Source organism: Callorhinus ursinus, unplaced genomic scaffold, assembly GCF_003265705.2.
Source record: "Callorhinus ursinus isolate GAN/ISIS: 27379988/994484 unplaced genomic scaffold, GSC_fseal_2.0 scaffold82, whole genome shotgun sequence".
NCBI classification, from domain to species: Eukaryota; Metazoa; Chordata; class Mammalia; order Carnivora; family Otariidae; genus Callorhinus; species Callorhinus ursinus.
The window spans coordinates 3,455,422-3,465,477 of NW_027397144.1; the positions used below are offsets into that span (position 1 = coordinate 3,455,422).

The 10,056-nt window shown below is 43.7% G+C and overlaps 1 protein-coding gene across 2 annotated transcripts in view; it reads right to left on the bottom strand.

Moving 5' to 3' along the window:
- Positions 1-7,701, bottom strand: part of ADGRE3 (adhesion G protein-coupled receptor E3) — a 48,957-nt gene extending 41,256 nt beyond the window's left edge. For both annotated transcript variants that reach the window (XM_025863093.1, XM_025863092.1), the window contains exons 1-3: positions 7,555-7,701; positions 1,655-1,705; positions 182-301 (exon numbers count right to left, since the gene is read on the bottom strand). In XM_025863093.1, coding sequence (XP_025718878.1) covers positions 182-301; positions 1,655-1,705; positions 7,555-7,579 — 196 coding nt within the window. In that variant the 5' untranslated portion in view covers positions 7,580-7,701. The remainder of the gene's footprint in view (positions 1-181; positions 302-1,654; positions 1,706-7,554) is intronic.
- Positions 7,702-10,056: the final 2,355 nt, after the last annotated feature.

Consider the following 10,056-nt stretch of genomic DNA (forward strand, 5'->3'; position numbering starts at 1 on the left):
CTGAGCCGAAGGCAGTCGCTTAACCAACTGAGCCACCCAGGCGCCCCGAAAGCATTAATTTCTTGATGAGGGTGGAGTTGGTAGATTTTTTTTAGCACATTTTTGGCAGTTGTCTCCCCATGATCCCTATGCTGTCCCCCTTCCACTGCCACCTCTGGGTGGTTCGAAAATTATCCCTTACCTTCACACGTAGCCAAGGGAAATGTGAATAATTCCTTCCCATACACAGAAGTGTATCCATGTTTGCATGTACAGTAAGTGCCATTGACACAGTCAGCATTCGGGGGGCACTTACAGGGAGCTGCAGGGAGAAGGAGGAACAGATCAAACATCTGCTGGGGTTAAGAGATGTCCTGTTATCATTTGCTTTTGCCTCTGACCAGGACCTCTTGAGGATCAGGAAGCCTACACCCTTTTTCTCTTGTGAGATCTCAGTACATTAAAAAATGAGAGATACCAAACCCAAGTTACAGAAAAAAGAGATTTGTTTTCATGATAAAGACCGAGGTTGGCAGTTAAATTAATTTTAACACAAAAACTTCAATGTGATAAAATTGTGCTATTCTCAAGATCATTGCAGAATTTATAAAAGGGGGAATGAATTGGTTAAGGCCCTGGGTTCGATTCTGACTCTGCCACTTACCAGCCATGTGTCTTTGCACAAATGTCTTAATCTCTCTGTGCCTTAATACCCTCATATGTAAACTGGGTTATCGTGAAGAGTGAGTGAATTAATACATATAAAGTGTGTTGGGCAGTGCCTGGCACATAATAAGTATCAGCCAGGATTATAAAAATTTGAATTCGTAGGGGTCCACAGGAAGTATATTCTGATATGGGTACACATTATCTTTGTAACTCTATGTATAACTTCATTTGGACAGAGAGACACTAAAGATCTTAATTCGAGCCCTCTTGGGAGTGAACAGAGCTGAGGAAGGATCTCGAGCTTTGGGTCTAGTGGAGAAATCTGGGAACTTCAGTGTTCATAGGTAGTGGGGGCTGGGAACCTGATGCGGGCCACATTGGGCAATCTGGCTACTCAGAAGTTGTCCCCTGAAGGTTGGCTGGAAAGACAGAATCTCAGGCCTCACACTAGACCTGCTGAATCAGAATCTAGTGAGATCTTCGAGGGATTAAAGTTAGCCTGAAATCATCATCATCATCATCATCATCATCTTCTTCTTTTTTTTTTTTTGGTGCCTCACTTATGATCAGAATGGAATGGTTACCGTCATGCTCTGTCTCTCCCCACCGGACTGCTCACTTCGTGAGGCTGTGTATTTTAGCCACTGTTCTATTCCTACATTGGGCACATTGTGGTTACTGAAAACAAACAAATAGACAAAGGACAGTAAAATAAAAAGATACATTAAGGGGCGCCTGGCTGACTCAGTTTGAAGAGCATGTGACTCTTAATCTAGGGGTTGTAAGTTCAAGACTACTTAAGTAAATGAAACTTAAAAAAGATACATTAAAATTTGATGAAATGATGAATTAAAAAGAATGACAGGAGCAAGCATCCCTGAGTTCTGCTCCCAGAACAAGCCCCTTTGCTCTAGTCCCTTGGAGGATGTGAGTGGTCCCAGGTGTGCCCTTGGTTTACACCCTTCCTGGTCTCTGGCTGTGGAGATGTCAGGTATTGAGCACTTACCTATGCTCCTTTGATCCATGACTTCTGATAAACTCAGCAGAAAACAGAGCCCTGGAACAGGGAAGCAGAAGGGAGACACATGAATTGAATGAGGAAAGATCAGGAAAGTCTCCAAGGACTGTGTATCAGTTATCCACGGCTGCATAAAGACCATCACAAAATGTAATGGCTTAAAACAGCAACGACCATTTTCTTATCTCTCATGGTTTCTGTGCTTTGGGAATCTGGAAAAGGCTCAGCTGGGTGATTCTGGTTTGGGGTTCCTTATACAGTCGCAGTTAGGCAGTGTTTGGGACTAGAGCACCTGGGAACTGGCTCTGTGCTGCTCTCCCTTCATGTAGCCTCAGACTTGGGGATTTTGGCCTTCCTGCCAACATGGCGACCTCAGGCATGCAGGCTCCATGGTGGTTCAGAGCTCTAAGTAGGGGTGCCCCAGCCAAAAAGTCCACGTCTCCTGTTAAGACCCAGCCCTGGAAACCATGCAACTCCATTTCCACCACGTTCTCTTGGTTACAAGATTCAAGTGGATAGGAATCAGTCTTCCTTTTGAGGGAGAACTGGCAAGATTCTAGAAACGCTTCTTGGAAGGGAAGTATTTTTTTTTTGTTTTCTTGGGAAATGCAGGCTGCCTCTACCGTGGTTGATAAAGTGCTCTTTTCTCTTCCCTAAACTTTCCCAACTGCTGGTGGGGTCAGCAGCCATGTTCCTGCTTCTGCAAAGACCTGAGGCTACTGGATGGATGGGTGGCTTCTCTTTCCCTTTCCTGAGAAATCTGACAACACACTGATTGCTAGTTTTCTCCTCACCTTCTTTTCATTCCCTTATTACCTACTAATGTCTAGAATTATTTGCCATTTGCAAGGACAGTATTAACAGCTGGTATGGTGCAGGAATTGGCCAATCAGAGTGGACAATGGAGACCCTTCTCTGTTGTAGCAAATGTTATTTTAGCTGCTGAATTGTGCGGAGGCGGATGGCGTCTCAGGGCAGGGTCTGGGCTGGCAGGAGTGTAGTAGGAGCTGGTTTTGGGCAATGATTATTTACAAATGGTGTGGGACTATTTCAATACGAAAAACCAACCAGTGGCTCTTCTAGTGTGCACTGGTTGAAGTTGAAATTTAGCTCTGGTGACCAGTCACCTTATTTGCAATTTTGGTTACCCCTTGAGAAAGTGGATCCTGCAGATAAATGGATAAAGAAAATGTGGTGTATATATGCACAATGGAGTATTATTTGGCCTTAAAAAATAAGGAAATCCTGTAATTTGTAGCAACATCTATGAAACTAGAGGACATTATTATGAGTGAAATAAGTCAGCACAGAAGGACAAATACTGTATAATTCCCCTTACAGGAAATATCTAAAGTAGTCAAACTCATGGAAGCAGAGAATAAATTGATGGTTAGCGAGGGCTAGGGAGAGGGGGAAATGGGAAATTGCTTTTCAGTGGGTATAAAGTTTTTGTTATATAAGGTGAGTAAGTTCTAGAGATCTGCCATAAAACCTAGTACCTATAGTTAACAATACGGTGTTGTCGTCAAGATATGTTAAAAGAATAGATCTCATGTTATGTGTTCTTACCAAACACACACACACACGCACGCAGAGGGAAATTTTTGGAGGTGATGGATATGCTTGGCACCTTCATTGTGGTGATGATGGTATTATGGATGTATGGTGTATGCATATATATAAAAACTCAGCAAGATGTATGCATTAAATGTATGCGATTTTTTTGTGCCTAGATTATACCTCAATATGGCTAAATTAAAAAAAGAAAGTGGGTCCTGATAATAGAAGGGTCTCTGTTTATCAAGTGGGGTGATAGGTGTAGGTCAGGATGGACTAGTTAGGTGGGACTGGGGTAACTTCGATCTTGTGCATGAAGGACTGGGATCAGGTGATTAAGAGACAGTCTGAGGCTGAGAGTCTGGACAAGATGATGTGTGTGTGTGTGTGTGTGTGTGTGTGTGTGTGTGTGTGTGTCTTTTCTGGGGAAGCCCAGGAGATGTGGCAGCTGGCCACTCTGAAGCAAGTCTTGGAGGAGATGGGAATTTTGGGAGTAAAATGCAGCATGCCCTATGATGCAACCACTCCTCCATCCTGCCCATAAACACACCAGTGAAACCTTCCTTGGAGAGAGATACTATGTCTTGGAGAGAGGATTTCCTTGGTGGGGAGCTGGGCAAAATACGAAGGCCAGCCTCTACAACATCTAAGGGGAAAAGAACTCTTACAATATGCTAAGCATTATTCTAAGCACCAGGCACATGAACTTAATTCAGCTTTGCAACGACTTTAGGAGATGAGTGCTATTAGCATGATCCCAGATGTGAACTTTAAGAAACAGAGGCTCAGGGCGCCTGGGTGGCTCAGTCATCAAGCGTCTGCCTTCTGCTCAGGTCATGATCCTAGGGTCCTGGGATCGAGCCCCACATCGGGCTCTCTGCTCCGCGGGAAGCCTGCTTCTCCCTCTCACACTCCTCTGCTTGTGTTCCCTCTCTCACTGTGTCTCTGTCAAATAAATAAATAAAATCTTAAAAAAAAAAAAAAGGAAACAGAGGCACCGAGGGTCTAAGGTACTTGCTCATTTCCCAGAGCTAGTCAGTGGCAGAGCTGAGAATAAACTCAGGTGCTGGGTTCCTGCTGATAACCTACCACCCCGCACAACCTCTCTTGCAGAAATCCCACACAAGCTGCATGCGTAAGAGCTGCCACTGAGATTGGCAAGCTTCCAGTGACAGTGACCTGAGGAAAGGGTGCCTTTTCTTCCAGTAGATGTTGCTCCCCAGATGTGACAGTCCAGTAGGAGGTGCGATATGTTACTTGGTTATTTGGGGGCATTCTAGACTGATCGCAGGATTTGGAAGACAAAACCCTATGGGCTAGCAGTGACCCTTTAAGAGTGGGAAGGAGGGCAGTACTAACTCTTTTTGGATTTCCTGTATGAGTTTCTGATTGTTAACAAATTACCGTGAATTTAGTGGCTTAAAAACAACAGAAATGTACTCCTGTTGTAGTTCTGTAAGCCAGACATCCAAAGTTAGTCTCACTGGGCTGACATTAAAGTGTTGGTGGGACTGCTTCCTTTTGGACACTCTAGGGGAGAATCCATTTCTTTCCACTGCCAGTGGTCAGAGGTGACCCACATTCCCTGCTCACAGTCTCCTTTCCCATCCTCAGAGCCAGCAGCACCTTCCTTCCTTCCTTCCTGGCATCCTGCCTCCCTCTTATAAGGACCCTCATGATTATAATGGGCCTGCCTGTATAATCCAGGATAATCTCCCCATCCCAAGATCCTTAGCTTAATCCATATCTGTAAAGTCCCTTTGACCACGTGATGTTGCTCACAACATGTCACCCCCAAATATGCCGCTTTAGCCTGTTGGTTATTTGGAGTGGAAGGCACCTGAGAAACAGCACATGCAGGAAGCGCTTTCTGACCTACTTTTTCCTACCTAAAATCAGGCCATAAAATTTCCCCTGAGAAAGACGCCCTCCATGTGCCAGGAAGAAAAGAGTGTCCTTATCACCAGAGACTGGGAATGAACACTGAAATGGATCTGTACAAACACACTCAGTGAAATAGTCTTTGTCTTCCTCCAGCTTTCCCTCCCACAGACCTCCTAGTCACTTTCTCGCAATTCACCATTCCTAGCCCGGACCCCTTCGCCTTGTCATTTCACAAATTCATATCTTTGTCAAAAAGGCACAAAAACTTTGTGCTCTGGTCATTTCCCTGGGTCTTCATTCTCTTGTGAAGTCTCTCATGTACGTGTTTCAATTTAATAAAACTTGTATGCTTCTCTCCTATGAATTTGTCTTATGTCAGCTTAATTCTTACTTTCAGCCAGAGACCCTAAGAGGGTGGTGGTGAAGTTTTTCCTCCCCTATGCATTTATGGTAACATATTCACAGGTTCCAGGTGATGGGGATATTGACATCTTTGGGCAGCTGTTATTCATCCTTCTGTGCTCCCATCTTTCATCAAAGAAGGTGCCAGTTGTTATCAGTTTTACAACTGCATTCATGGAGCATTTTGAATATTTTTGTTTGTCCAATGAATATGTTCTCAGCTGAGCTGTGAACTGCTTAATGGCAGGGCCCTGGCATATTTCTGAATGAATTTAAATTTCCCTACCTATACTTTTGTGTAATAATTAATTTGTAGAAGCTGCACTAACACTACACCTGCCCGAATGATGACTATAGCTCACAGAGCCAATTAGTAACACATATAAGGTTGAAAAGCATTTCCTAGTTCCTAAAGCTCAGGCAGTCTGGGCACCATGATGTTTCCTCAAGGCTAGTCTTCAGGATCTCCTTCCAGTCCAGCCAGTAACCCTGTGCTCAGTAATATGTGCATGCATCTTAAATTAGGGTTTCCCCAGAGTCATGAGCATGCCTGAATCCCAGACTGCTAAGAAACTTTAGAAATCATCCACTGACTCTTTTTGTCCATGAGGAAACAGGTGCCTGGAGGTCAAGTGGCTTGGACACTATTTGTGCAAATTGTTTAACTTGTTTCCTTATATGAAACATGGTGACAGCATTGCCTACCACCTGGGGTTGGGCGTGACGACATAAACAAGGGCATGCGTGAAGCACAATGTCTGGCAGGAATCACTCCATAAATGCTAGCTGTCTCTGTTACCATTTTATTTGCACAGAGTCCTATTCTTATTCTTGGCCAGATGCTCATTCTGTTACACTGTCTGTTGCATCCAGTGATATGGGCAGAGAGTTCACAGGTAAATGAATTTACAAATAATCCATTCTAGAAGTGTCCAGGACTCTGCCTCTAGTTGCCAAAAAGCAGGAAACATCTTGTTTGAGCTTCTCTTTTTTTACATTTTGTTTAAGCTTTATTGATATATATGAATATAAATATTTATATATAGATGTATAAATATATATATATTGAGATATATTAAAAAATTGCACACTCTCTCACTTAAATTTGATTCCATAGATATATATCAGACACCTCTTATATATAAGATATGGAGGGTGCTGCAAAGGTGAGGGCACAAGGCATTTGCCTTCAAGAAGCTTGTATTATTTTGATAGACTTTATGATCTACTATCTGCCTCTGCAACTAAACAGCTGTGAGAATTTAAACAAGTCCTACAATCTCTCCTCGATGCTATTTTGCATCTGTAATGTGAAGGTGTTGTACAATAATGAAGGTAAAACAATTTCAAGCTAAAATATGTGCTCAATAAATGTAAGGTTGATATTGTGGCTATTGATATTGTTACTTGATCTGGAACCAGAAGGATGGATGGGACTTCAGAATTGGGGAACCATCTGCACAGAGGTGGCGATTGAAGCCACGGGATCAAGAGTTTCCTCTAGGACAGGGAGCAGGAAAAAGAGAAGATCAGAGTAGAATCCTGTGGGAGGAACATTATGGCAAAGATCTGGAGCCAGGCGGCTTGGGTTTGAATCTTGACTCTGCCATTTACAAGCTGTGTGACCTTAAGCAGGTACTACAGTCACTCTGTGCCCAAGTTTTCTCATCCCTAAGATGGGGATAATATTAATATTCTTGGTACAGGACAGAGAAAAAGGAGGGGGAAGGAAAGAATGGCAAGAGAGGCAGAGAAAAAGTCGGCACAGAATTATCAAGGAGAAGAGGATGTTAATTAGAAAACAAAATCTTTGAAAATGAAGATGAACAACTCCTTGGATTGGAGCCATCAGGAAAATTTTAGGGATATTTGACAGCACAGTTTGAACAGTGTGGTGAGGAAGGAAACCACAATCCAAGGGGAAAGAGAGAATGTTTAAAGCAGAGCAGAAGAAAGAGGAGAAGGAAAAGACAGCTAATTGTTGAACTGAGTAGCTCCTGATCGTGGGTAGGTTAGGGTACAGTCATTCCCAAGGTTACACATACCTGGAAGGAGTGATGGTCCTCGCATTCCTGCACGCAGGTAACCCTTGCCGCTCGGCTCTTGAAGCTCCTTATTGCTTTTTGCTGACCACTTTTCCTATCTCAAGGAAATCTTATGAAAATTGATACACATAGGTTAGCTGACTAAGGAAATTTCTATCAGAAAAGGGAACTCGTTCTTGTCTTTCACCATCAGAGCCATGGTTCTGCTTTTTTTTGCTTTTTTATTTGTTCCTTTTCTTTGTTTTCTGCACTTGTTTTCATATGCTTCTTTGGTAGTAGGTTTTTGTAGCTACTGTTGATTGCCTTTGGGGTGACAGAATCGGTCGACCTTAGGAAAGGAGTGCCTTTTAGTTACAGAGCATTGTCTGAGGAGTGGTTAGTGACTTTGGGGTCAAAATAAAGCTTAAATAACCCTGTGGTTTTGAGCTGGGTAAGCCAGAATTTAGGGTATCTCTGTTGGTATCTAAAGTTACTGGAGGAGTCATTTTTCACAAATGTTGGCATTTTTACCAACTTAACAGATGACACTCAACAGATCTAGCTAGAGACTCAAAGTAGACCCAGTAGAGGGTGATAAAACTATTTGGTTATTTGGGGAAATCCAAACTAATTGCAGGATTTGGGAGAAAATCTAAGTCCTTCCCTCTTTCAACAAATTATTTATTAAGACAAATATTATTTAGTGACAGGATCTGTGTTACAGCACAGCAGTGAACAAAGTTAACATAATCTTTTCTATATAGAACTACAGAGAAAGGGAACTTGGAGGAAAAGCGTGTTTTTGGGGACAGATGGCATTAAGTTTTGGATAATTTGATTTTGAGGTACTGTGATTTCAACATTCCTTACATATATAGTCTCATTCACAAAAGAGAGGGCTTTCCCCCAGTCACTAGATGGTAATTGTAGCCATAGTACTAGATGAAATCATGTAGGGAGAGGTAGTAGAGAGAGGAGAGGGCCTTGGGTAAGTAATTTTAAAATCAGGGAGTGGAGGAGCAGAAAGTGGAGGAGACAGGCCAAGAGTGGCTAGACAGATGGGGGGAAATGAGCAGAGTATGTTGTCATGGAGGGAAAGGAAAGAGACCAGATTGAATTAAGACTGAAAGATATTCATGGGACAGAGCAGTAGAGAGGTTGTATTCTTATCAAGAGAAGTTCCAGTGGTGAGAATGATGGTGGTGATGATGATAAAGATGATGACGATGAAGGTGGTGGAGATGGTGGTGGTGATGGTAATAATGATGGTGGTGTTGAAGATGGTAGAGGTGGTTGTGCAGGTGATCGTAGTGGTGGGGACAGTTGTGCTGGTGGTGCTGGTGGTGAGGATGAAGGCAGTGATGGTAGTGGTGATGGTGATGGTAGTAAGAATGGTGGAGGTGATGATGATGGTGGTGATGGTGGTAGTGATAATGACGATGATAGTCGTGGAAGTCAGAATGGAGGTGATTGAGGGAAAGTGGGAGGTGAACAAGGGGAGATAGCAAGTATAGTCAACTCCAGAGACACTTGGAGGCAAGTATGTGAGCAAGGAAACAGAACAGACGGATTTCCTTGGGTGGTTGGGGCATGCGGGAATTTGCTGCCTCTTGGGGTTATCACAACCAGAAGTCCTGCATAGTAAGTTTGTTGGGCTCTCAACATCCCACCATCCCCTGTGGCCCAGCAGCCATGCAGTGGGGCTTCCTGTTCTTTCTCCCTAGTGGTCCTCTGGGAGTGTGGTGATAGTCGGGGCAAGAGCTGATCAAGAAAGACAGGTGGTGCCACCTAATGGCCAGGCCTATGCTATTACAGAGTGTTGGTTCTAGAGCCAGACCACCTGGGTTCAAATCTTAGCTCCGCCACGTATTAGCTGGGTGACTTTGGGAAAGTCACTCAACATCTGTCCCCCAGGCATCTCTGATCTGAGATAACTTTGATAGTCCCCTAGTTGGTTGTCCTTCTACCCTATTCTTCACCCTGCAGCTGGGAGAGCTTTCTGAAGTATGAATCTGAGCCCATCACACCCCTGCCTCACAGCCCCATGGATACTTTGCAAGATAAATGTGCTTAGTAGGGTCAAAAAGCCCATCAGATCTGGCCCCAGTCTGCCTCCCAGACTCATCTCTCACTCTTCTCTCTTAGGCTGCCCACCTGCCCTGCTGGCTCTCTATTATCCTCACACCACTTCATAAAGCGCATTAAGTATAAACCAGAGTGTCCCTAGCCGTTTACCTGATACAAAGTGAGATTATAATTCCTTTTTGTAACAACATTACAGCATAAAACTCCAGGGGATTTTTGCTGAAAATCGGACCCTCTGAAAATGTCTTCTCAGTTATTTTTGAGAGTCTCCTGCAGGTTCAGCTCACAGATCTCCTTTACATCCGTCCATCCATCCCTCCCTCCCTCCGTTCATTCCTTCATCCCTCCCTCCATCCATCCCTCGATCGATCCATCCATCCGTCCACCCGTCCATCTATCCATCCCTCACTCCATCCATCCATCCATCCATCCATCCAT